Here is a 27,826-nt window from a genome sequence, read left to right as displayed (position 1 = left end):
TAGATCTTTTATTCAATTGAATGATTTTAATTCAGCCAGTAATGAAAAAACCCCTATCAACCGAGGCCCATGGTTCCCTCCTCCTAATAAATGGTTCAAAGTTAATGTTGATGGTGCTATATCTTCTTGTAATGAGAAAGCAGGATGTGGGAAGTAAGTAGAGACCACGCTGGTATGTGGATTGTGGGTTTTTCTTACCAGATTGGATTGAGTTAAGCCTTTGCTGCTGAGGAATTTGCAATTTTAAAAGGGCTTAAGTTGGCTTGGGACTTTGGTTTCAAAAGAGTTATATTGGAAAAATCTTATTTGATTTATTGCACGGTAACCACCTGGACAACTCGTGCAGCTTACCTTTCTTGCAGATCACTGATATGATGAAGCTGAATTGGGACTTAAGTCTAACTTTTGTTCCAAGAGACCATAATAAGCTTGCGGATGCTCTGGCCACGTCTGGTTTATCAAAAACTGTTTTCATGGATTGCTGCCCTCCTCATCTAAGGGTGTTGTGTGACAAAGATATTATGGGACTCAGTCCCCATGTGATGTAATTTACTTTTTGGGATTCAGCCCTCTTTATAACCAAAAAAGAAAATTTAGTTCTTGATTGATGGGTGACGATTTTAATTAGTTCCTACCACAGCTGGGGTCTTGATTGAGAATTCTGAGAACCGCCTTGAGAAATATAAACGACATAATGTACTGTTCAACGAAGATAACCAAGAAGGAATTCGACTACACTCTTCAACTCTGCTTGTTATATTACAGTAAGTGAATGATATTTATCATGACGAATACAGGAGCATACCTAAAAGAAAAATCAAATATGCTCGCTCTTGCTCATGAGGTGTAAGAGCGCATCTACTTTTCTCTTGGCTCGAGCTGTTCCACTTTCTTTGATCTCAATCAAGTGCTCATATACACCAAACTGAAGGGCTGCAAGAATAAGGTTAGAATTATTGGAACCCAACTCAAGAAGAACAGACAATGCGCACTCCTTATTCCTGGGAGTTCCTTGTCTGATGAACTCAACCAGAGTTTGGATGAAGGGGAGCTGTCCCAGCTCTTGTCGTCCCTCTGGGTTGGATGCCAGAAGTAAGAGGATGGAGAGGGCCTCATCAATCATTCCCAAGTTTGTATCCTTGAGCAATTGCTGTAAAGGAGCCAGAATGCCTGCCTCAATGGCCCTTCCCTTGTTTGAGTGGTTCAGAGATAACCCAAACAGAGCTGTAATAGCATCCTTTTTCCCTCTAATTGTCCCATTCCTCAATAATTCTACCAGAGGGGGAATGCCATTTGATAGGCCCACAATTTCTTTATTCTCATCCAGCATTGACAAGCTAAATAGAGCTGCTGCAGAATTTTCTTTGGCCTCAATACTTCCACTACGCAATACTTCTATAATAGCTGGAATTGCCCCTTCTCTGCAAATCAGTATCTTGTTGCCCTCGTCAATTGATAGATTTAAAAGCGCCGTCACCGCATCCTCCTGTATTTTTGAATCTGGATAGGACAAGAGTTGCACCAACGGCGGTATTCCTCCATTCTCTGCCACCAAAACCCTGTTCTCAGAATTCTCCTTTGATATCATACGTATCTTTTTCACTGCTTTTCTCTGCACTTCTAAGTGGACAGATGATAGGTCCCCAACCAGAGCTGCTATTTCCCCTTTCGGATCCGCTACGCAACTTTCTTCGCTCGAACAAGGTTCTTTCTTTGGGAGTTTAAAGTTGTTTTCCTCACACCAAACGGAAATCAAATTTTTCAGAGCATAATTTGGTGCCAATGACAGGTGGGCCAAAGGTTCTCGAGTCTTGGGGCAAGTATCACGATTAGACTCGAACCACTTCTCTATGCTTTCCCTTTCATATGTCTTTAGCAAGAATTGGATAAAAGAAGGAAAAATTAGTTCTTAAAACAAGCATCAACTATCAGACACAAAAAAATTCTCACTTCCAGAAACTGAATAAAACAACTACGGCTCAAGAAGAATATCCGAATCTGCAAACTCAACTTTTTCCCTCAGCAAAATATCAAGAGTTATTTGAATAAACAATTGTCTGGTTACCTGGCCGCTGGCGATGATGACAGGATCTGTCATAATTTCTAGGGTGATTGGGCAGAGAAATTCATGAGGGATGACCAAAGATGTGCACTTGTCAAGCACTCTGGGCATGACAGGCTCATCAGGAATGTTGGGGTCTTCCATGCCGGCAACTTGTTTGAATTTCTTAAGAAGGTCAATGATTTGCTGGGTGCTGTCTGCATTTTTGCCTTTTCTTTCTCGGACAAGGTTCCTTACAGCAAGAGTTTCTATATTAAGTTCCTCAACGGTGTGAAGCTCGAGCTTTTGCCCAAGCCTCTCGATGATAGCGCTGTCAGCATTTCGGTGGTCGTCTTTGGAAAAAACCACAATCATGTCCATTGCGAGTTCTATGTCTTGCGTATCCGTTCGCCTCTTTGCCCGCCTGAGTTGCACGCACATTAGCTCAAGCTGAATCACAGTATCAACTTATCTCAACATTTCTGAGGAACATGAACATGAATCTTTTGCAAGCTAAGTAACGCAAGCTGTTTTGCCGATTAGTAAATACACATTTTATATATATACTCTTCTAGTTCCATTTAGAAGGCAATTCCAACATATTTTACACAGACTAAGAAAAACTTTAAATTGCATTAAATCTTCATTAAAATATACTACCTTTGGTTCTAATTATAAGAGTCAGTTGACTAATTTGAGAGATTAAGCAAGTAAGTTAAATTAGTTATTTCTAATAAATAGGTATTGTTTTTTCCTAAAATATCCTTACTAATCAATTTTATTGGTTAGAACTATCATTATTAAAGGGACTACTTTGGGAAAAAATGCATAAATATAAGAGATAATATGGATTGGGGTCTTATAATTAGGACCAAAATAAAAATCAAACAAGGTCTTATATTAAAGACCGGAGGTAGTAGTAATTTTTCAACTTTACCCCTGTTTAATATATACACCTTTCAAAAAAAAAAACTATCTACACTATAATAAATGAAGTACAATATAGTACATTCATAGTAAAAATTTAATAAAATGACTTAGAAATAGGACTAAAGAAGTATATATACACTCACGGCTTAGCTCATAATAATATTAAATATGTAAGGATTCCGAAAATTAAAATGTGACTTTACAAAATTGTTTTTGATAAAAATCAATATTTTCAAAAACATGAATTATAATTTTTATAAAATTCATTCATTATGAGTATTTTATATTTTTTTCAAAACAAAAATTATATTTAGCCTAAGACCAAACTTAAGACAATACTTAAGTCAAGTTCTTTGTTAAGTCACATGACCATTCGTATTACTTTTAAAATATTAGCATTTAATTGTAAAATCACATAACAAAAATTAAGACATATGACCATTTAGATTTCACCGGAAATGGAACTTTGGGACCTAACCTTTTTAGGTTAAGTGAATTTTGTTACATTTTATTTATGAAAAAATTTCTTATAAGTCTTAGCTAAGAAAATTAAATACAAGTGTGCTCTGTGAATATTTTTCTTTTTGTCTATGGCGGAAGAGGAAAAAGATAGGAGTTCCATTGAGATAATTCGGCAAGAGGTTAAACGATTTCTATATGAAACCTCTTGGACAGATTTCCTGATGAAGCCGGAGAAATAGGTGGTGAGGAATTTTTTAAGGAAAAATAATAACGCGGGTTCATGTATTTTATATTATATACTATCTTTGGTGTTAAATATAAGAACTAGTTAAATAATTTGAATATATTAAGAAAATAAGTTATGTTAGTTATTTGTAATAAATATATATTGCTTTTCGTAAAATATCCTTACCAATCAAATTTATTGGCTAAAACTACTATTATTAGAAGAATTATCTTGAAAAAAAAAGATTAATATGAGAGATAAAGTGAATTGAGATCTTATATTTAGAACAAAATAAAAATCAAACGAAATCTTATATTAAGAAGAGGAAGTAGTATTAGTGAATGTATATGGACGTCTGGACTGGATGGTTTGGATCTGTGCCATCCTATGGAATAGGAGAAATTAACAAGGCCAAGCATTTACGAGACTGCAGCAGAAATTCCTTCCAGTTTAACTCAGAATTCGTTCCAAGTAAAGATCAAGATGGAAAAAAGAAACTACCTGTTCTTTTAGTTCATCTGATATTTCTAATTCTGTTCCAGGAAAATCATCAAATACTCGACTTAATTTTTCATATGTTGATCGAAAATTGGACATAACTGCTTCGCTCTCCAGTACCTGAAAGGAGCATAGGTCAGAATAGATGAGAAGCGAAAACACCTTAGAACCCACTTGTGTTTCTTAAGAAAACCTCGAGAATTTTTGGGGACCCTAACCAGGTGAATCTTGCTCCCCTCGCTACACATTTTCAGCAATTTCTTCGCAAAAACGAGAGCATCCTTCAAATGTTTTAACCATGTTATGCCCTTCTCTGGAATGTGAGGGCCCAGATCCCGTATTTCTTCTATGAGTGGCAACAAAATTTTCATCCGCCTCGCAAGATTATGACATTCTTTCCTGTGAGTCTTCCGGTATTCTCCAAACTGAGCTACTGATTCAATAACTCTCTGAATTTCTTCCACCACATTGGACTTGTCCAACTCATTATCCCCCTCTAATGTTTCACCTCCTTCTTCTTCTCCACCCAGCGCCATGAAGCCGTGTCTTAATATATATATATATATATATATATATAAGGAAAAAAAAATCTAGGGGAATATACGATAGCTAGTTTCAAGCACTGGAACAATAATTCACGAGAAATTACCAGAGTCGATGTTCAAGAAATGAACCCTAGCCTTAGTTTGCATTGAGTCCGGCAATGTGTGTTGGGGAGGCCAATTTCACGGGCTTTGCGGGCTAGTTTCCGTTAAGTTCGTTTTAAAAGAAAGCATCTCGCGAATTGTGAGCCACGCCACTCTCTCTCTGTCTCTTATTGTCTCCACTCTAATTCTCATTAGTAATTATATGTCTCCTCAAATTCGTGTGGGGTGTGTATGCAACTTTCTCAAACTCGCGGCAATATGAAATATTGAATTTGATTCTAACAAACCTAATCGTACTTTTGGCCATTGTATACTTTAATTAAAAGCCAATCTCACACACTCCCACAAATCATTTAATTTGATTTTGAGTGAAATTGTACATGATGATTTTACAAACATCACAAATCGCCGACGTATGTGAAAAGGAAATGAGCCAGTAGCACTCACGAAAATCAGGGAGCTCCGTCAATATTAACGCTTAAAAATAAAATTTTGCATATTCAGTTGAATTTTATCACCCGGCTGATCAAAACACATTTAATTTTGTAAAATTTAGGTGTGTTTAACGTCAAATAAGAAATAATTAAATTAAATTTACTAATAAAAAGTTCTGAACGAGTTTGGGATTGATTGATTGATTAATAATAAAAATAATGAAATTTCATGTCATGTCTTGAGGGGCAATGGAAGGAGCTTGGTTCATAATTAGCAAAAATGTCTAATTGGATATTTAGTCCGTCACTCAAACGTGAAAGCAAGACTAAAGACGTCAATTACCGCTGATGGAGATTGCAGGCAGTAGGGAGAGTACAAGGTGAGATGTAATACTTGTGGAGGAGGAGGGGAGATTTTTTTTTTTTTTTTTTTGGGTACGGATGTGGAGGAGGGAGACGAGTGTGTGTGGTTTTGGTAAATCTACTATCGTTACCAGGGAATGGGCCTGTCTTACGTCGAGAGACATGCAAGCACATTTATTAATTCTATTTTTTTGTACCAAAAAAAAGATGCCATTTTTTCAATTTTTTAAATCCAACTTATTACAATTTTTCTTCCCTTCTAATAAGTCCTTATTTTATATGCATATTCATGGTTATTTTATGAGTTTTAAGGCAATTTTATGGCTTAAACCATGATTATTTTGTTTAACTGAGTGCTTATAACATTTTAAGAATTATAACTTAGTTGTTATTAATTGATAATAATTAAGTGATTTTAATTCCTCAATATTTTTTTTGTCCTTATGATATTTCATTAGTTGAATTATTTTCTTTCAGGTGATAATTATGCTAGAAAAGAAAAAAGAGTTTTCGAGATAACCAAAATTTCATGGATTTTTCATTACACAGGAGTTGCAACTTCTTTTTCATTTTACCTCCACTTATTCCTAAATACTCTTTCAACTAAAGAGAAATTATACGCAAGTCTCATAGAAGACAATTAATCTAAAAAATCTTTGAAAATCTCAAATGCTTTCTAAGCCCCCAGATCTCAGAGTAAAAAATTAAAATTGTGAATTACCTAATGCCCTCACCGAATGACAACATGCACAGTTACAGTTACAACCTACACAGCAGTCAATCACAACTTATATTTGAGCCATTCACAAGATGCACAGAAACCAATCACAACCCACACTCAACCGAATGACAACATATAATCACAATCCACGCAGCAGCAATCACACAACTTTTTCCATTAGTAAAGGTAAGTAGTTAAGGTAAGTAGGTAGTTTCACAATTTCAATTTTTGAAATGAAGTCTCCGGCGACTTGGAAAATATTTGAGAATTTTAAGAAATTTTTCAGAATTAATTGTCTTCTGTAGGATCTGTCTGTATTTTTCTCTTCAACTAACCCTAAATTAATCTCCTATTCCAAACGTCTTACTCGTGATAGATATTTAGCAGGTTTCACATCGTCCTATCGTTGCCAATTTTGCCCGGTGATTATCAGATTTTTTTTTTCCCGGTTCTGGCCAAGTTGGAGGACTTCCAGTGATCTCTGGTTAAACTGGGGATAGCGATGTGTCATTTGTCTCCATATGTTTTACCAAAAATGATTGTCTGATTTGGTACCGTATATATCGCATTAATATCACGTTGGAATGAATGCAAATTGAATTTCCTTATCTCCACTTGATGGATAATTGGGTCTATAGGCATATATTAGTCATCCAATTATTCCCACCGCCCCTTCCGTGTGTTTGAGTTTCGGTGGCCTGATCCAAAATTTGCTCATTTTCCACAGAATTTAGGAGGTGCGGTCCGTCTAAGCGAGCAAGTTATTCTGAACTTCTGAGACTTCCGGTTCCAGAGAGTTTTTCTTTTCTTTTCTTTTCTTTTTTTCTTGTCAAAATTTCTGCTCTTAGAGATGATTGAAAAGAAGGAGGATTTTCTCATTGTGGCGCCATTTGAGTGCGCATGGCGAAAGGATTTGAAATTCCGAGAACCAGGTCGGGGTTGCGTGGGTTTTCGAAGCTTTTGCGCCAACGATATCACATTGGTTTTCCGGGAGAATGTCGGAAGCCCGGCACTACCATTACAAAAGGGATAGCAGTCCTCACTATACCGTCATTTTGGGTAGCCATAGGAATAGAAGGCTGAGATTGAGGTTGATGGAAAAACCGTTGTGATGTGGCTGGTTCTGGACTTTGTTGCTCTTCATCGTTCCAGAGTTATTGGATCAGCATCTACGATGGGTTGATCAGCATCGGCAAAGGAAAATACCCTTTCCAGAATATTGTGTTTCAGTGGTTGGATTCTAATCCTAACTATAATGTTCAGTATATTGGGCTCTGCAGCTGGGATAAGCACGTTGGATATAGAAATGTTAATGTGTTGTCGTTAACACATAATCACATGTCCCAGTGGAAGCACGTGAGTTTTGGTGAATATGAAGTTGTGGAGGAGGGTGACGAGGAGTTGGGGGACAAACCGATGGATTATGACAATTGGGGGCTGAAAAATTTTCTGGAGAGCTGGGAATTGTCTGACGTTTTATTCATTGTTGGTGCAGAGGAAAGACCTGTACCTGCTCATAAAGCCATTTTATCAGCATGTGGGGATTTTCCTATAACCTCATCATTCTCTGTTATTTCGCTGTCCACGGTTACTTACCCAGTTTTTCATGCACTGCTTCAGTACATCTACGCTGGCTGGACTGAGGTACACAATTTTCCCTTTTAGTTATCTCTGTATTCCCTAATATTGAATATGGAGATTGTTTTTCTTGATTATCTAGCATGTAACTTCCGAAGCGCAGTTATCTATGCGTATTTTCCCCCTCGCTCTACTGATCTGTCTTCACCTCTAAGAACTAACATATGCAATATACCTAACTCCATTGCATGCCTAGTCAACCACTTGCTCAACGTGAAGAAATAAACCTCGAAAGCTTTTGCTAGTATTGAACATTCTTCCCTTAATTCCAGTAAATACAAAGGAGTAGTAGCATGTGGGAGAGATAGAAAGCACATATGGGTAACCAGACCTCCAAAATTAGCAGTACGCACGCGCGAACACACTTATAAGCAACAATTAGCTTTAACTGATAATTCTATTATTCATATGAAACTTGTCCTTCTATGTAATTTTATCGAGCTCATTCTGTCTTTGTATCGCGCAGATTCCTCCGGAACAACTTGTTTCCTTGAGGGCTCTAAGTTTACAGTTTGAAGTGATGCCACTGGTTAAACAATGTGAAGAGGCTATGGAGCGGTTTAGGCTAAACCAAAAGTTCGTCTCGGGGAAGAATGTGGAGCTATCATTTCCAAGTGCTAGGCCTCATTGTTGTTCAACTTTGCCCTCACTTCCTGTCAGTAGTCAGAGACTAAAGCAATTGCAATTAACTGGCCAGTACAGTGACGTAAACGTATATATTGAGGGTTATGGGCGTGTCGCCGAAGCACATAAAATTGTTCTCAGTTTATGGAGTATCCCATTTGCCAAGGTGAGCCAACTTCATTTGAAATGATTTATTTCCCTTTGAAAGCATATAGTTTGAGTTTTGGATTTAGTGTCTTTTCACCGTTAAGCTTCTACTTATTTTTAGGGAGTATATTCTTGGAGGAAATGAATTGTATGAAATGAATTCAGTTGTCAGCAGTAGTATATATCCAATGAAGATGAAAGTTCTCCTCTTGTTCATGACAAAAAATTACTTTTTGCAATGGATAACATCTAAAATAAGGGTATTTATTTTGTTTAAGTGAAATGTAACTGTCATCATGACATTGAGCTGAAGTTTCCGACATTATGGTTAATACTTCTTTTTTTTTTTAAATATCTTGTTAATTTCGTACAGTGAAGGTTTGCCTAGAAAAACCTCCATCTATGGCATTGACACCCAACATTCTGGCTTTATAGTTGCAATGTGATTTAGAACAGTGTCCATAGAAAAGTGTTTTTCATGTACAGTTGTAAATGATTTAAATTAAATTTATACGTATGCATAGAAAAATTAGTGTGTTTAGTTTTTGTACCTTTTGACTTTGGTGGTAGGAGCCATTTCTTAAAGATCTTGCTATGTATCTTTTTAGATGTTCACAAACGGAATGAGTGAAAGTATGTCATCAGAGATCACTTTCAGGGATGTGCCACCAGAAGCTTTTAAAGCTATGTTTGACTTCTTATACAGTGGGAAACTAAATGATGAAGTCAATATAGATTCTGGTTCTTTGTTGCTGGAGCTGCTTTTATTGGCTGACCAATTTGGAGTGACTCTTCTTCACCAGGATTGCTGTAAAATGCTTCTAGAATGCCTGTCAGAGGTAGTTTGGTAAACTTGACTTGTATGTCAGTCACTATTAGAATGTTCGAAACATAATTCTGACGATCTTATTATATTATGCCACTTGAATTTGGTCGGAGAAGAGAGTTGCGGTTTCGGACTTCTGAAAACAAAAGAAGAGATCCATTTTATAATGAATTATAAGATATTGATACTTCTCATCTACATATTATATGCAGGGATGGAGTCTCTTGGGTGAAGGTCATACAACAGTTTTTCTATTTTGCACACGTTTTATGGAGGAGGAAGCAGACAATTTTGGCAAAATAATTTTATAGCCTTAGAATCTAACTGTTGAACTTTGTTGCAGGACTCATTATGTCCACTCCTTCAAGTGGTTTCTTCGATCCCATCATGTAGACATATTAAAGAAACATGTCAGAGGAAATTCGCCATGAACTTTGACTACTGTAGTAGCGCGAGTGCCGACTTTGTCTTGTTAGATGATACAACTTTCAGCAATATAATTCAGGTAAGTTCACGTTAAGTAGCTCTATTTATTGAAGCACAAGGATTGAGATAGCTGCATATTAAGTATGATCTGAGGGTGTCTACACATCAATTATGAACAATTAAAGCTGGAAAATCCTCTGCAAGAGTAGTGTTACTTAGCCAAAGCAGTGGCTTGGAATGCTAGTCAAAATTAACAATTGTTGGACGAATGTGTTTCGTGGAAGCCATAAGTTACATGGATTTGGAATTAATGAAATGAATAAGGGTTCAGCGGATACCTGCAACTGCATTATGAATTGGACCATGTATTGTTTTGATATTAGAACCATAGGCATTATTTCCCACGTTTGTAAAGCTAATTTTTTCAAGTAATAGCTAAAACTTCAAATCCACCAGACAATACGTTGGACATGATTTACTTTGCGTCAACAAGTTTTTCAGCCCAGTAAGCTCTCCCTGTAATATACTGTCAACTTGATTTAACATTTCGTTGTTTATATCTGAGTTTTGCAGCATCCAGATTTGACTGTTACATCTGAAGAGAAAGTTCTCAATGCAATCCTAATGTTTGGCATGAAAACTCAAGAACTAGTTGCATGGGAAGTGGTGGATGAGTTAATGATTAATTCAAAACCTGAACTTCTTTTTGGTGAGAGGCTTCAGTTAGTTCATGACTTGTTGCCATTTGTGAGATTTCCGCTACTTCCATATTCGTTGCTTAAAAAGGTGAATAGACTTGGGATACAAACGTTTGTTTGGATGGTTTGCACAAATGGGATTTGCTTGCTCTAAACAATGCCATTGTATTTCTTGTGCAGTTGCAGAGTAGCAACATTAGCAGACACATTCTTGCGTTTCAAAATCTTGTAAGCTTGTTGTCTTCTCCCAGTGAATTGTTTCAGGCCATGTTTAACGGCCTTTTAGAATATAGTTTCTTAGTTATTTTTTCTACTCTTTTGTTTACAGGTTAATGAGGCTCTTAATTTTGCTGAAGATGGACTGGCAAGGCCCGAAGATAAAGAGAAGTAAGTTCATAAAAATTTATATGTAGATTGAATCCCCACTTTTTTATTATGAATATCATATGTAGGAGAAGTTAGCTTATATTTGGTCTCTTTTTAGTGTTAGATTCCTTCACAGACGATCTAGTTACAAGGAGCTTCAGTACATATGTGATGGGGACAGCAATGGAGTCTTGTATTTTGCAGGCACATCATATGGAGAACACCAGTGGGTTAATCCTGTTTTAGCCAAGGTAGATCATCGAAATCATTTTTCTTTTAATACTTTTCTCCTTTTGGGTCTTGGTCTTGGAATCTGCACACACTTATGCTAGCCCCTAAGTAACAAATTCCTTTTGGCAGACAATTACCATCGCAGCTAGCAGTCCCCACTCAAGATACACTGACCCCAAGGTTTTGGTATCGAGAACTTACCAGGTATGCAGAATTATTTTCTGCGATTGACTGTTGCGAAGTTTCTCCAAGTGTACTTGAACTTTGCTTGCCTGTCACAGGGAACATCATTTGCAGGCCCTCGGTTGGAAAATGGACATAATTGTGCCTGGTGGATGGTTGACCTTGGCCAAAATCATCAGGTATGACGATATGCTGATCCTATACTCTTAAAGGATTTTTTTTTTGGGTAGGTCAATAGGCGCATGGATTTTATTTTGACCATAATCGGTATACGTAAAATCTGGAGGTGTCTGAACTAATAATAGGATGGACTGTAGCTCTACTATAGCTATACCTTTTTGCTCTTTGGCCAAATCGCATACCTTATTAAGCAGATTAGAAAGGGTCGTTTAGGATACCTGGTAAGCTTGCATCTTTAAAGTGCTTTTTAATCCAGCTTGCAAAGTGAAAAATATTCATAATTTTATGTGACCTTGAAGATTTAACGGCCAGATCAGTCAAGATTATCACGTGTTCACTTGTGCAAAAGCACATGACATCCTTTCTAAAGGAATGCCCTTTGGTGGAGTTCGATGGTTGAGAGTCGGCCTACCAAGCCCGGTATTTAGTAGGTTGGCTGACATTGGAGAGACGCTGCAGCGTGCCAGCCCCTACGTTTCATGAATAACGTGTAATATGAATATAAGCATAGCATTGTTGATTTTAGCTGCTAGTAAACATCTTTTAAAAATCTATAATTTCTCGTGACTAAGCATGCGCCATCTGTGAATTTAACCGCAACAGCTCTTTATCAGTCCATTCTGATGCAATGGAAGATTACTTTTGATGCAGCTTATGTGCAACTACTACACCTTACGACAGGACGGGTCCATAAGTTACATGGATTTGGAATTAATGAAATGAATAAGGGTTCAGCGGATACCTGCAACTGCATTATGAATTGGACCATGTATTGTTTTGATATTAGAACCATAGGCATTATTTCCCACGTTTGTAAAGCTAATTTTTTCAAGTAATAGCTAAAACTTCAAATCCACCAGACAATACGTTGGACATGATTTACTTTGCGTCAACAAGTTGTTCAGCCCAGTAAGCTCTCCCTGTAATATACTGTCAACTTGATTTAACATTTCGTTGTTTATATCTGAGTTTTGCAGCATCCAGATTTGACTGTTACATCTGAAGAAAGTTCTCAATGCAATCCTAATGTTTGGCATGAAAACTCAAGAACTAGTTGCATGGGAAGTGGTGGATGAGTTAATGATTAATTCAAAACCTGAACTTCTTTTTGGTGAGAGGCTTCAGTTAGTTCATGACTTGTTGCCATTTGTGAGATTTCCGCTACTTCCATATTCGTTGCTTAAAAAGGTGAATAGACTTGGGATACAAACGTTTGTCTGGATGGTTTGCACAAATGGGATTTGTTTGCTCTAAACAATGCCATTGTATTTCTTGTGCAGTTGCGGAGTAGCAACATTAGCAGACACATTCTTGCGTTTCAAAATCTTGTAAGCGTGTTGTCTTCTCCCAGTGAATTGTTTCAGGCCATGTTTAACGGCCTTTTAGAATATAGTTTCTTAGTTATTTTTTCTACTCTTTTGTTTACAGGTTAATGAGGCTCTTAATTTTGCTGAAGATGGACTGGCAAGGCCCGAAGATAAAGAGAAGTAAGTTCATAAAAATTTATATGTAGATTGAATCCCCACTTTTTTATTATGAATATCATATGTAGGAGAAGTTAGCTTATATTTGGTCTCTTTTTAGTGTTAGATTCCTTCACAGACGATCTAGTTACAAGGAGCTTCAGTACATATGTGATGGGGACAGCAATGGAGTCTTGTATTTTGCAGGCACATCATATGGAGAACACCAGTGGGTTAATCCTGTTTTAGCCAAGGTAGATCATCGAAATCATTTTTCTTTTAATACTTTTCTCCTTTTTGGGTCTTGGTCTTGGAATCTGCACACACTTATGCTAGCCCCTAAGTAACAAATTCCTTTTGGCAGACAATTACCATCGCAGCTAGCAGTCCCCACTCAAGATACACTGACCCCAAGGTTTTGGTATCGAGAACTTACCAGGTATGCAGAATTATTTTCTGCGATTGACTGTTGCGAAGTTTCTCCAAGTGTACTTGAACTTTGCTTGCCTGTCACAGGGAACATCATTTGCAGGCCCTCGGTTGGAAAATGGACATAATTGTGCCTGGTGGATGGTTGACCTTGGCCAAAATCATCAGGTATGACGATATGCTGATCCTATACTCTTAAAGGATTTTTTTTTTTGGGTAGGTCAATAGGCGCATGGATTTTATTTTGACCATAATCGGTATACGTAAAATCTGGAGGTGTCTGAACTAATAATAGGATGGACTGTAGCTCTACTATAGCTATACCTTTTTGCTCTTTGGCCAAATCGCATACCTTATTAAGCAGATTAGAAAGGGTCGTTTAGGATACCTGGTAAGCTTGCATCTTTAAAGTGCTTTTTAATCCAGCTTGCAAAGTGAAAAATATTCATAATTTTATGTGACCTTGAAGATTTAACGGCCAGATCAGTCAAGATTATCACGTGTTCACTTGTGCAAAAGCACATGACATCCTTTCTAAAGGAATGCCCTTTGGTGGAGTTCGATGGTTGAGAGTCGGCCTACCAAGCCCGGTATTTAGTAGGTTGGCTGACATTGGAGAGACGCTGCAGCGTGCCAGCCCCTACGTTTCATGAATAACGTGTAATATGAATATAAGCATAGCATTGTTGATTTATTTAGCTGCTAGTAAACATCTTTTAAAAATCTATAATTTCTCGTGACTAAGCATGCGCCATCTGTGAATTTAACCGCAACAGCTCTTTATCAGTCCATTCTGATGCAATGGAAGATTACTTTTGATGCAGCTTATGTGCAACTACTACACCTTACGACAGGACGGGTCCAGGGCGTTCATGAGATTTTGGAATTTCCAGGTGGACTATCTTTAATTGAATCGGGGAAAACTAAATCGAACTTACTAATTAATTTAGCCGGCACAGGTTCTCTAATGTGTACGAGTGATCTACGTGATCATTTCAGGGCTCTCTCGATGGGAAGAGCTGGACGAATTTGAGAGTACACGAGAACGACGCGACAGTGAGCAAGCCTGGTCAGTTTTCATCTTGGCCCATAACTGGACCCAACGCTCTGCTTCCCTTCAAGTATTTCCGGGTTGTTCTAACGGCTCCCACCACTGATGCCACTAATCCCTGGAACCTGTGCATCTGTTACTTGGAACTATATGGCTATTTCCTTTAGAACTATTTGGCTTACTTGTGTGCTGTCCTCTGTAAAGAGCCTTGTGAGAAAAGTTTCGGTCCCTGTTACTCTAAGAACTTGCACTTGAAGTTAAAAATAATTTCTTTCTTTACATGAATGTGGAAGTTATAATTAAATTGTAGGGTAACACGCTCTTAGGAAGCATTTTATGGCGTCTGGACTCTAGCGCTCCGCATAGTGAAGTATCGTTGTTTCTTTTTACCAGCCTTGCTTGATGATTGGTATTTACTTGGCAAATCATACAGTTCATTTCTGGGTTCACGTAGATTCTTTTATTACTGCCTCCGACTGTCTTTTTTCCTTGATACAAAATTTTTTAAGTGAGTTGAGTTTTGAGGATTTATTAGGGCCAGACATGTCTTTAGGTACAAATGGTCTAGCAACAAATTCCTCAAATTAATAGTAAGATTTGAACTCATGAACTTGTAGTTTATGAGTTGACTTCTTACTAATTAGATCAACTCTTGTTGACATTATCTCTGACTCTTAAGATAAGAACTAGTTGAGAGTTGGATATGATATTAAATACTCCTCCGGTCCTTAATATAAGATCCATTTAACTAATTTGATTATATTACTGATGTTAGGTAAGTTAGTTAATTATAAGAAATGTTACATGTTTTTCCTAAAATACCATAATCATATTTCTTAATATCTCTTCTTCTTCTACTACTTGATTATAGTTGAGGGAGTCTCTATAGGGGTAATTTAGAGAAAATTGATAAATATGATAAATGGGTCTTATATTTAGGATCAAAATCAACTCAACAATTGGGTCCTATATTAAGGACCGGAGGAGTATAATACTATTTCCGATCCTTAATATAAGATCTCGTTTAATTTTTATTTTGGTCATAAATATAAGACTCTAATTCATTTTGTCTCTCATATTTATGTATTTTTTTTAGGGTTGTCCTTCTAACAATAGTAGTTTTAGCCAATACACTTGATTAGCAAGGATATTTTATGAAAGACAACACCTATGTATTACAAATAACTAACTTAACTTCTTTTTTTAATCTTTTCAAATTAGTTAACTAGCTCTTATTATTAGGACTGGAGGTAGTACTTCAATTTACTTTGTCATCTAAATTTATAGTTGTTTTTTCCCCCAAAAATGTCCTATTGATTGTAAGAAGTTCCTATCAAGTGGTGGTTTTAATAAGCATAATTGAATAGGATAGTTTAGAAAAATCAACATGTGTTTATTGCAAATAGTTAAATTAATTTTCTTAATATTTTTAAATTAGTCATTTAACTCTTGTATTAAGAGAAAAATTGAACTAGATACTTAGTACCAGCAAATTAATTGTAAAATAACATGTAAAAATTTGATCAGATTAATTAAAAATCATAAAATTTATATGCTTTTAAAAATTTGATTACTCTTTGCTTTTTATACATAAAAAATATGATAATATATGCTAAACTTGTTTAATACTTATTTATCGTCAACAGAAGGATTAGTTAAGCTGAAATAAATTAGTAAATAGTAGTACAAATAATTTAAAGATAAATTTGATCGATGAATAATATTTTGGATTTTTAAATATTCTTAATCGAAGTATAAATTAGAACTAAAATATAAATTTTAGTATATATATTATTCTCATAAATAGTCTATGACCAAAATTATGATGAATAATATAGAAGTGCGTATATGTATAATAAATTTGGACATAAATAAACTTTTGATATTTATATATTAATGCTCTTTTTTTAAGGGAAACCTATTTGTGTAATAATTATTAACATTGTGTATATATAATAAATCGAACATGATCCTTTTCTTTTTTGCCAACAATCGAATATGCTTCTTAAAGTTGTATTTTGTGAATACTATGATTTACGATAAAATTTATGTTCTACGTTGATATTGATTTATTGATGCCTTGCCCCCAGCCGATGAGAATTCAGTTTATTGGGGAAAATCCAGAAAGCTCACAAATGGACTCGTGTCATTGCCCGTAAAGAAAAGCACGGGCACAGGTTGATGCTATTGTATTTTCAGAATTTATAGTGACAAATTTTGACGGCCGTTGCTTCGTCACGTGGTAGAGGATATGCTTTACTTGCTTTACTTGCTTAGTGTCTAGCGATACTGACGTCCCAGGTTTAATCATAATGGGTCCCGGACAGTATCAACAGTGAGATGCCTGTGACTATGATTATCCGCATTTTACATGGATTTGCACATATTAGAGACTTTGGGGATGAGTTTGGAATCTGAAGGTTGGCGAGTTTGAAGCTGAGCTTGGCGAGATGATCGGCTGCTTGGGTCCTTATCCCATCGTTGCTACTGGCTCTTTATCACCTTCCTTAAGCAAGTCCTGCAACGAGGTACTACCAACTCGATTTCTTTCCGTTTTGACTGCAATGGCTTTTACATTTTAGGCATTCGGTACCGTTTCGCGGGAATACTGACGAGTATCTGTCTGCTTGTTTGTTTGAAAACCACAACCCGTGTATGTAGTCCGGCTTTCTGCTCGTGTGAACTGGTTTATGTTCGTTCGCTTTTCGTAAATTGCTTCCGTACCTTCTAGAACAACTAGTATGTAATTATCTGCCCCGTATACAAATGGATTTCCTCTTGATATTTTTATTCAACTATCTGAATTTTATTCGTCATCTACACTAGTGAGTTGGTTATTCTTCTTCTTCCCCCCCCCCCCAAAATGAAATTTGTTTTGCCTGTTATGGAACTTGTCATAGGCGTCGTTTGAATAACATCGAAGTAAAGTATTAGATCTACTTGATTAACAGCATGTTAAAACGTCGAGAATGTAGCTGTCATTTCGATTTTTCATTTATTGTAACGGAACTAATTCCTTTACGTCTATATTGCAGTCTTTTGATCTTTCTAAGTATTAGTTTGGTCGTGGATAATTTTCCGTATGACATATAGAGAAGGTAGTGAAAGTGAATTATGGCTGAAAGAATCACCAAAGGAAGATCACATTTTGGACTTCACTGTACCTTGACATGAATTATACATATTTTTCACAGTTTTAGAGACTTGCATTTTCCAGCTTTTGATCAGGATAGGTTATCTCTCTGCTTCCGCCCCCTTTCCAAGTATTGAGCAATATTGCTTAAGGCTTATCAGTACTGTGCATGATCTCTAATGTTTTGTGATTTTCTATCTCTTGTTTTCGCAGACCTTTAGAAATAAGCAGTTTCTTGCCAAACAACAGTCAGTTTGTCTGACATCCGTCTTCAAAAATCACCAAGGATGCAATGGATCCTACTTTCCGTCAAAAAGATCAATATCCAAGAGGGTATAGCATGAGTATTCGCCTCAATCGCGCTTTTATTCTTCCTGACATATTTTTCACTCTTTTTTCGTCATTTTGATAATTTAATGAAGTAATTTCATTCGTTCAGATTTGAAAATCTTACATTGTATAATTTATATATTAAAAAAATTCTTTAAATAAATGAATTGAGTTATCCATCTTGCCGTAACTGATATAAGGCAACTGCTAGACATGTGGTGCATGGTCTGAGGATATAATTAAAAATTATTCTTATATTTAGGACCAGAGGTAGTAATATTTATTGAGTAGTAAACTTAGGCTGGAATTGTATATAGCGTTTGGTTCAGTGATGGAGCCTCTGTTTGCCCCAACTCCGGTATTGTGGAAGCAACAACATTACAATATCTCATGTATTATATTTGTGCTAATCTTCTTCCAGTTTTGTACTTGTTTGTCCTGGATATTGGCATGGTGAATGAATGACTAGGAGTGGTGAAACTGAGATGCATCATTTGGACTTTGACCGGTTTGCTTTATACCTATGAAGAATTCATGTGATTATTTCTTTGATAAAGATCTCCTACTAAGAACAAGAAAATAAAATGGAAGCATGCATATCTCTCGTTAACGCATGTGAGTGTTTTTAAGGCGGATAAGTTGCTTGAATGAATATGTTTTCTTTCAACAAGGGGAGGTCCAGTTCCAAGATATCAACTGTTTTGACCGATGACAAGTCAACAATGTCATCCTTTGAGGATGACGCAGAGAATATTGGCATCTTTCGCATTGATCCAGGCCTAGAACCATATAAAGATCACTTCAGATATAGAGTGAAGAGATATGTAGAGCAGAAAAAGCTTATTGAAAAACACGAAGGAGGCCTTGAGGAATTTGCAAAAGGTAGTGATAGTTGTCTGCATTTCTACACTTGTGTTATCTGTTTCCAATCATAATTACTAAATGGGGATCACTGCTTAAATGCAATGCATTTGTTCCTACGGAGTGTGCATTGTAGTTGTCTGAGCTATTACACTTCTGTCTATACTGGAGAATCCATCGGGACTGTTAAATCGATCAGCTTCTGAAATATATATGTCGTTTGCCTGTTAACTGTATTGATGTTCTCTTCCCCATACTGGACTGCCTAGCTAATTTGTTGGATTGATTGGAGTTAATCTTCAAGACCTCAATATAATATAATTTTTTTTTTTTCCTACTTCCTTTACTCATCTCTCTGTTGATGCGTGTGCTTGCAACTTGGTTGATCTCCTTGTCCCCAAATTAATTTGTCTCATTGCTTTGTTTAATTGACTTCAGTCTCATCTTCAATATTCATTGTAACTTTTCATTCTCTTCTTTCTTCCTCCCTTCTCGCTATTAGGTTATTTGAAATTTGGGTTCAATAGAGAAGAGAATGGTATTATATACCGTGAGTGGGCACCTGCTGCTCAGTAAGTTACCTATGAGGATGTAAATAAGTCTACTTCATTTGGCATCATTCTTTTTTAGTTTCTTTTTAATGTTACGTATCTTACAATTTAGGGAAGCACAATTAATTGGGGACTTCAATGGATGGGATGGATCCAACCACAGGATGGAAAAAAATCAGTTTGGTGTTTGGAGTATAAAGATTCATGATTGCGATGGGAATCCAGCAATACCTCATAATTCAAGAGTCAAATTTCGATTCAAACATGGTGATGGAGTTTGGGTTGATCGCATCCCTGCCTGGATTAAATATGCTACTGTTGATCCTACAAGGTTTGCTGCCCCATATGATGGCGTCTATTGGGATCCAGCACCTTTAGAGAGGTCTTGTTCTTCTCATAGAATTTGTATGATATTGTGCTTTTCATTACAGCCAACAAAGCATGACATCTGAGGATTATTTCTTAAATGGACTGCAAATGCATGCAACATAACATTGTAACTATTTTGACAATTATATAACAGTCTAAGCTTCATTGCAGTGTGGCTTATCTTGAAACTTTATCTTGTTCTGGTGTTATTTGTAAGAAAAACGGAGAATGTCATTTTGTTAATTCATTCCTTATGTGTTTTCACCACTCTATTTATACTCCTATTGCAGGTATCAGTTCAAATATCCTCGGCCACCAAAGCCCAGTGCCCCACGGATATATGAAGCCCATGTAGGAATGAGCAGCTCCGAATCCCGAATAAATTCTTACCGAGAATTTGCAGATGATATTTTGCCCCGTATTCAAGCAAATAACTATAACACAGTCCAGTTGATGGCTGTGATGGAGCACTCCTATTATGCATCCTTTGGCTATCATGTAACAAATTTTTTTGCTGTAAGCAGTAGATCTGGAACCCCTGAAGATCTTAAATATCTAATAGATAAGGCCCATAGCCTAGGTTTACGGGTTTTGATGGATGTTGTCCATAGTCATGCCAGTATTAATGTTATTGATGGACTCAATGGCTTTGATGTTGGCCAAGGTTCCCAGGATTCTTACTTCCACAGTGGAGAAAGAGGCTATCATAAATTGTGGGATAGTAGACTCTTTAAGTATGACAATTGGGAAGTTCTTCGTTTTCTTTTATCTAATTTGCAGTGGTGGATTGAGGAGTTCAAATTTGATGGGTTTCGGTTTGATGGAGTAACATCGATGCTGTATCATCACCATGGAATCAATATGACTTTTACAGGGAATTACAGTGAATATTTTAGTGAGGCAACAGAAATGGATGCAGTTGTCTATTTGATGCTGGCTAATTGTTTGATCCATAATATTTTACCAGATGCAACTGTCATAGCTGAAGACGTTTCTGGCATGCCTGGACTTGGTCTACCTGTTTCAGAGGGAGGCATTGGTTTTGATTATCGTCTGGCTATGGCCATCCCAGACAAGTGGATTGACTACCTGAAGAACAAGAAAGATGATGAATGGTCTATGAAGGACATCTGTTGGAGTTTGACAAACAGGAGATACACTGAGAAATGTGTATCATATGCAGAAAGTCACGACCAGGTATGAGCTCAGCCAATAATCATTAAGTTCTATCTCATGCTAGTTATCACACTTAGAATTATCCTAAAATGTTGGCAAAATCAGTTTTGTACGTGGCTTAACAATGGAAACTCCTGAAGACAGCTAAGAATTTCTCATATTTCTTTGTCTTTTTGCATTCTGTTTCTATAAAAGAAAAAACAAAATTCCTTGTGCAGGCCATCGTGGGGGACAAGACTATGGCATTTTTGCTTATGGATAAAGAAATGTATTCTGGCATGTCTTGCTTGACAGATGCTTCTCATACAATTGAGCGAGGGATTGCTCTTCACAAGGTTATACCGCAGATCATAAAGTTTGGTTTTTACTAGTTGTTAAAGTTTTATTTTACCAATTTTAAGGCCCACCAAGATTTTTGGGAGAATTATAATCAAGTCCCAGGGAAGGGATTTAATTATCCTAAAGTCCATTAACAAGTGAAAAGCATGCAATGACAAGTTGTAGAGTAGGGAATGATAATAAGTTCAAGTTGGTCACTATGATTGGGATTTTTTGATAATTAAATTTCTTTTTTGAGACTTCTTGATAATTCTCCCAAGATCTTTCGTGTTTAAGAGCTGTAGCAATGATGTGATTAACAATCCCAAAACTGCTACTATGACACTGTGCTGCTTTATTATGTTCTTGTACTCATTGTTATTTTAATCCTTTTTAGATGATACACTTCTTAACCATGGCATTAGGTGGGGAAGGCTACCTTAATTTCATGGGCAATGAGGTATGTGCACTGGTCCATGCTTTTGCCTGCAGAACTGCAACCGCCAGTCATAGTGTAGTGCAGCCCACCCATGAGAGTTACATGTCTCTAGTCTAGAGACGTTCGTGCATATCACTCTTATTGCTATAGAAGGATAACATGTATTATTATCTATTCAGTAATATTCATGCCTACTTTTTTTAGTTTGGCCATCCGGAATGGATTGATTTCCCTAGAGAAGGCAATGGATGGAGTTATGAGAGATGTCGTCGACAGTGGAATTTGGTGGATACTGACCACTTGAGATATAAGGTAATTTAGGAGCAAGGAATATCTGCTCTTCTCTCTTTCTTTTCCTTTTTGGGGGGTCTCCTGTGTCCATATATATTCAACTTTTTATTATGAAGATTTGTCAAGAGGTTTGCAACCACACGTAATTTCCTATATTTATGTAAGAAATGTGCATTGTTGCACTACATGTTTTGGTGTCGTGCAGAAAGCCAATACGTGTGTAAAACTCCTTTATTCTTGCAGCTTATTATATATACACAAAATTATGCACCTTTTACATTTCTCCTTCTGGAAATTGTGCAGTTCATGAATGCATTCGACAGAGCTATGAACTTGCTGGATGACAAATTTTCATTCCTCTCATCAACAAAACAAATTGTGAGCAGCACAAATGAAGAAGAAAAGGTGTTACTTCTTATGATCGTTGATAATCTGATAAATTTTTCAAGTCAATTAAGATTTGGTATGATTCCATGACCTTTTTAAACTATGGAGTACTTTAAATCAGCAATGTCATGGGCTTTTTAAAAAACATAATTAAGGCGTCTCAGAAATTAGAGACTGTTATGAACCTCTACTATAGGAAGACTTAAATTAGAAATAGATAACAAAGACTGGGAATAATTGAAATTGATCACAATATCACTGCATAACTAAATTAGATTACAAGGGGTAGGATGACTCAAGACACACATCACTCTCTTATACTCAGAGACATGAACAACAGCAAACTCACAAGAAACAGAGCACAGACCACAACACAATGACACTGAAGACTCCCTAAAGCAGAATAGGGTTGCCAACCTTTCGAGAGCTTGGCAATCTCCCCTCCAAGGACCAAAACCACATTTCAAAATTTTCCACACCTCCTGCAGAACCAAAGGGATGATTTATAGACCCCAAAAGTGACTTTCAAACTCCCCAAAATAACCCTCTCAGAGCCTTTGACCATAGTCACCCTACAGCTACCCTATTTGTCTATTTCTTTCTCCAAAATAGGAATGCAAAGTTCTGACCCACAAAAGCATCTTTTCCCTATTCATGTATGTTCCTAATTTTCTAAAAGTAATCCTAACAGAGACAGCTATTAAATGCATTGAGCTGGTTTAACACATTGTTCCATCAAAATTTAATGGCCTTTTCTTTTACAGGTTATAGTCTTTGAGCGAGGTGATTTGGTATTTGTGTTCAATTTTCATCCGGAGAATACTTATGAAGGGTATGTATTAATGGGGTGTTTTGTTTGTATGTTTGGGGAATTTGTAAAAGCCTGAGCACAAATTATTTGACTGATATGTTGAGCCAATAGGTATAAAGTTGGATGTGACTTGCCCGGGAAATATAGAGTTGCTCTCGATAGTGATGCTTGGGAATTCGGAGGACATGGAAGAGTAAGGAATGCTACTCTCTGAAGCTGAAGTTAGTTATTAGCTGCAATGGACTCTCCCTCTCCCTGATCTTTAAAGCTCAAACCAACCGATAAAAAGCATACCAATCTTTTCCTTTTACTGATGGCAAAGTTCCATATTATTATCTGCTAGGTGGGGCATGATGTTGACCACTTTACATCCCCAGAAGGAATTCCAGGAGTTCCTGAAACAAATTTCAACAATCGTCCCAATTCTTTCAAAATCCTCTCCCCTTCTCGTGCTTGCGTGGTATGTTTGTATGTAAAATTTTAAGCTCTCTCTTGGACTTCCCTTTTCCTTTTTGGTCATGCTGGTTCCTATGATGATTATTCATGATTTTATGTTGGAAGGAACTCAAACATAACAGAGTAATATCAAATACTACCTCCTATTCTTAATATAAGAGCTAGTTGACTAATTTGAATAGACTAAAAAAATTAGTTAAGTTATTTGTAATAAATAAGTATTGTTTTTTCTAAAATATCCTTACTAATCAAGTGTATTGACTAGAACTATTTTATTATAAGTACTATCTTCGAAAAAAAAAGATAAATATAAGAGACAAATTAGATTGAGGTGTTATAGTTAGGACCAAAATAAAAATTAAACGAGTTCTTATACTAAGGATTGGAGGTAATAAAAAATAATTTGTATATCTTTCTTTCATGAAACAGCATGGCTTTTTGCCATGGGCTTCTTAAACATGTCAAAATGATGTGAATCCCTAATGCCAAGTCATTTTGTATTCCAAAGGTATATTATAGAGTGGAAGAGAGCCAAGAAGAAGACAATAACAGCACTTTGGTCGGTGTTAAAGACGCATATGCTGCATCAGACATTGCCAAAAATCCTGAAGGATACGTGGAAAGTGAAGTTAGTAATTTGACTGGGGTAGAAGAGACATTAGATGATGCGGCAACTGTTGTGGAGATTACTGAAGAACAAGCTTATACAGGAAGTGAGGGTTCTAAAGGCAAAACAGAAGACGCAAAAATTCCATCAGATGTTGCCAAAAATCTAGAAGGATCGGCTTTCGTGGAAAATGAAGTTAGTGGTTTGATTGAAGTGAAAGAGACGGCAGCTGGATCAGACATTAGAGAGATTCCTTAAGACCTGTCTTCAGTAGGTAGTGAGGTTGCTTCATGCAAAACAGAAGACGCAGGAGTAGGCAAAAAATGGTGAAGGAACGTTGCATAACTGAGAACCTATATCCGTTGTAAATATTAGCAGTGTTTGGCTTTCTACTAGTGCACATGAAGGATTGGCGGGTTTTTGGGTGGTTTAAAGGGAGCTAGATGTAGATCTGGAGAAACCTTTGCCTCTTTGACACTTGATGTGGAATTAGACAACTTATCGTTTAGAGATAGAGGGTGTATCTAATGAACGCAGATAGATTGTTGCTTCATTCAATAAAGGAGGCGCAGACTTGTTATTTTTTTTATTTTTCCTGAGAGGTGGGGTGGGAACAGATGGATGGCGAAGCAATATCACATAACTAAGAATCTATATCCGTTGCAAATAGCAGTGCTTCGCATACTATTTCTGCTTATGGACAGGCAGGCTTTTGGGTGTATGGAGGAGTCTAGTATAGATTTTGGAGAGATGATTCGCGCCTTCAACTTTCCGGTAAACGCAGATAGATGGATTATTCTGCCACACTTTCATTGCTCAACATATAAAGCTTCAGAGGAGAGAAAAACTGCGTAGTAAAGAAGCAAGAGGGGCTTATCTTTTCCAAAGTAATTACTAGTTAAGGGAAGTCGCTCTCCGGAAATTGAAAAAACCTACGGGGTATTTCAAAATTGAGTGAAATTGAGAACTCCCAAGTAATTACAGCAAACGATTCCGCTGATAAGGAAAGTAACAAATATCTCCAAACACCTAAGACATAGTACAGGATTATTCAAGAGCCAAGGATCATTTTCACCTAAGAAGTCATCCATCAGCTTACTCCGTTATACTTAAAAAAGATGAGGCTAAATTCAGTATGAAGTATCAATTGCTGGTTCATCTTGAAAAGTGATTCCAACGACAAGCATAAGACTCAAGAGCCATAGACCACAATAAAGCCGCTTCTCTTTTTCATTAATAAACAAGAATTATATAAAGGCAAGAAAAAAAAAAATCAAATCCTCCGAACCCTTGAAGCCCCAATTTTCTTGTCTAACCCACTAGTTAATTTCTCAAAGTTCGAAGGCAGGGGAGGAAGCTTTTTATTTCCTTTGGTCATGCTTCTGAGCATGTATCGGGGAGCCTCCGGTCGCTCCATCGAGCAAGTCGCCGAAACGGATTTCCGCAAGCTCTCAAGTTTCTTAGAACTGCTCTTCTTCGCCGACTCCACAGCTACGCCAAGATTATACGCAGGCGCTTTACTATAAGCTCCTGTCTTCTTTCTCTTCAACCGCTCGTTTCTTTTAGCAGAGTATTCATCATAAAACCTTCCCCGCTCAAACAGTGTCCCGGAATTCACACCGAATGAATTGGCAAATGCGATATTTTCGGAATCCGTCTTCCCCAGTTCTTCGCGAACCATCTTCGTCAGAGCCCGTAATTCACAGGAAATCGTGCGGTACTCGGGTCGAAGTTCAGATTCCTCGATGTTCTGGCAGCCAATTGGCTTTTTGGATTCGGTCAACGAACCTAATTCAACCACGGAAAATACATTAAATAAAAGAAAGTGAAACAAATGGCCGAGCCAACGATCGATATCATTGATCTAATTGTCCAGCCGAACCTGGTGGTGTTTGAAGCGAACAGGAGTTTGATGGACGGAGAACTCGGCGTGGTCGCAGACGCATCGGCGATTTAGCGAGAGGAGGCTTACGATCCGATTTCATCTTGGAAACAGAGTACATAGTTGAGGTCTTCAGGAAAGCGATGAGTAACTTTAAATTGAGCGAGTGCGGAGAAAAAGAAAAGATGATTGAGAAAGAATGTGGTTTGGAGTTTGGCACTTTTTTAATTAATGGGACTACAGACGCACCTCTATTTGAAAAATTTAAACCAAGACTCTGGGAGCAGTAGACGCTCGCCTCCAACGGTCAAATTTTGGATCAGACGGCTTAGATGCTCGGAGCGGGATGCATAACATGACTCCAAAGTCCAAGCTGGAGAGGGGGAATTTGAAGGCTACAGTGCGGGTCCCACAGGTTTTGGGCTCTATTTGGCACGAGGTATCAAGGAGTTGGCAAAGCCCACTTCGGTACAGTTAATTGGAAAATTAATTCAAGATTGAAACTTTCCTAACCAAAGTATGCTCTCCCTCCTCAGCAAGCATTGTTCTCCTTCTCCCTTGTCTCATCTTTGATCTGGAAATTTGTTGTTTCTATTCTCCGTGTTAGATAGATATATGAAATAAAAGCTACTCTTCCGGTCCTAAATGTAAGACCCTTATACTAGTGTATATAAGGGTCTTACATTTAGGACCGAGGAGTATTTATTCACTCCCATCGCATAACATAGAAGTACATGATTTTGGAACACTCATAAGAATACATGAGTGATGTAATTATGGAGGAGAAAAAGATGACACGTAATATTAATATGATGGGGGGTTATATGCCTTTGGGTCAGCGGTAATATTTGTTTGGGGGATGAGGTGGGCCAACCTATCTAGTTTTCCTTTGATAAAAACAACCTACAAATAGAAAAAAGATTGGGGCAGGAGACCCAATAAGATTTATATCCAACTATATTTATAAGTTAAGACTAAATGAAAAGGACTTGGATACTTTAAGCATTATGTTTCACATTTGATTTTGACGGTGATGTGTATGGAAAAAAATAATGTTGGGAGGAGTTCCTGTTACAGCGTCTAACAGTATTCTTACTGTTTGGATGGGAGAATATACTGGTTAACAAAAAAAAAATCTATATAAATGTGAATCCTATTAAAACAATTGATTTTTATTTAACTCTAGATTTTTTTTAAAAAAAAGAAGAAAAAGGTTAAGCTCTTACAATGCAAATGTTATCTAAACAAGTTATGCGTGTTCGCAAGTTCTCCTCGTCGTTCCAATCAAATATGATATTTACCATTCCCGCTGAACAGTCGCTGCAATTTCTTCAAGGTTACGCAAGGATGAGGATTGTTTTTGTGAGGAACATGGCGATAACGTTAGGAGATGAAGATGCTTCGAACTCCACAACACCGCAATAAAAGTCTTTGCGTATTCAGAGACATAAAGCAACAAACGTTGCAGATGCTGAGATTGTATATTGATGTAAGAATACAAATAAATTTCTCCAATAAAGGCGAATACAGTCAATATTATTGATGGAATACCGTATTTTAATTAAACAAATCAACACAATTGATGGGGGGGAAAATGAAAGCACATGTATATAGACTCTGCCCATGACATT

At 37.0% G+C, this 27,826-nt stretch overlaps 4 protein-coding genes across 8 annotated transcripts; 2 read left to right on the top strand and 2 right to left on the bottom strand.

Moving 5' to 3' along the window:
• Positions 1 to 680: 680 nt before the first annotated feature.
• LOC114723439 (U-box domain-containing protein 15) lies at positions 681 to 4,693 on the bottom strand. The gene is made up of 4 exons (XM_028909629.1): positions 4,376 to 4,693; positions 4,161 to 4,277; positions 2,066 to 2,491; positions 681 to 1,870 (listed from the first exon to the last, which is right to left on the bottom strand). The coding sequence occupies exons 1-4, from the start codon at positions 4,691 to 4,693 to the stop codon at positions 818 to 820; spliced, it is 1,914 nt and encodes a 637-aa protein (XP_028765462.1). The 3' UTR covers positions 681 to 817.
• A 2,479-nt stretch (positions 4,694 to 7,172) lies between these two features.
• Positions 7,173 to 15,021, top strand: LOC114723084 (BTB/POZ domain-containing protein At2g30600). The gene is given in 14 exon segments (XM_028909231.1): positions 7,173 to 7,328; positions 7,330 to 7,415; positions 7,417 to 7,966; positions 8,427 to 8,750; positions 9,340 to 9,570; positions 9,901 to 10,062; positions 10,557 to 10,769; positions 10,862 to 10,909; positions 11,010 to 11,068; positions 11,166 to 11,298; positions 11,408 to 11,482; positions 11,560 to 11,640; positions 14,358 to 14,426; positions 14,533 to 15,021. Coding segments are annotated over 14 exon segments (2,406 nt in total). The 3' UTR covers positions 14,752 to 15,021.
• A 1,312-nt stretch (positions 15,022 to 16,333) lies between these two features.
• On the top strand, positions 16,334 to 24,899 carry LOC114723054 (1,4-alpha-glucan-branching enzyme 1, chloroplastic/amyloplastic). 5 transcript variants are annotated; one of them, XM_028909198.1, is made up of 15 exons: positions 16,336 to 16,761; positions 16,886 to 17,112; positions 17,931 to 18,050; positions 18,719 to 18,929; positions 19,411 to 19,480; positions 19,572 to 19,841; positions 20,119 to 21,025; positions 21,223 to 21,339; positions 21,720 to 21,782; positions 21,966 to 22,073; positions 22,356 to 22,457; positions 23,204 to 23,271; positions 23,362 to 23,443; positions 23,594 to 23,710; positions 24,215 to 24,899. In XM_028909198.1, exons 2-15 carry the CDS (start codon positions 17,035 to 17,037, stop codon positions 24,569 to 24,571), a joined length of 2,670 nt encoding a protein of 889 aa, XP_028765031.1. In that variant the 5' UTR covers positions 16,336 to 16,761; positions 16,886 to 17,034; the 3' UTR covers positions 24,572 to 24,899. The 5 variants fall into 5 exon arrangements, with proteins under 5 accessions (XP_028765046.1, XP_028765031.1, XP_028765034.1 ...); XM_028909201.1 differs by having other exon boundaries at positions 16,336 to 17,112; positions 18,730 to 18,929; XM_028909206.1 differs by lacking the exons at positions 16,336 to 16,761; positions 16,886 to 17,112 and adding an exon at positions 17,718 to 17,817 and having other exon boundaries at positions 18,730 to 18,929.
• On the bottom strand, positions 24,620 to 26,446 carry LOC114723094 (uncharacterized). The gene is made up of 2 exons (XM_028909242.1): positions 26,196 to 26,446; positions 24,620 to 26,101 (listed from the first exon to the last, which is right to left on the bottom strand). The coding sequence occupies exons 1-2, from the start codon at positions 26,314 to 26,316 to the stop codon at positions 25,587 to 25,589; spliced, it is 636 nt and encodes a 211-aa protein (XP_028765075.1). The 5' UTR covers positions 26,317 to 26,446; the 3' UTR covers positions 24,620 to 25,586.
• Between the last annotated feature and the right edge of the window lie 1,380 nt (positions 26,447 to 27,826).

Source organism: Neltuma alba, unplaced genomic scaffold (assembly GCF_004799145.2).
Source record: "Neltuma alba isolate B1F8T4 unplaced genomic scaffold, ASM479914v2 tig00002374_pilon, whole genome shotgun sequence".
Taxonomy (NCBI): domain Eukaryota; kingdom Viridiplantae; phylum Streptophyta; class Magnoliopsida; order Fabales; family Fabaceae; genus Neltuma; species Neltuma alba.
The sequence above is the reverse complement of the archived record's forward strand: the minus strand, read 5'-3'. Positions and strand labels throughout refer to the sequence as shown.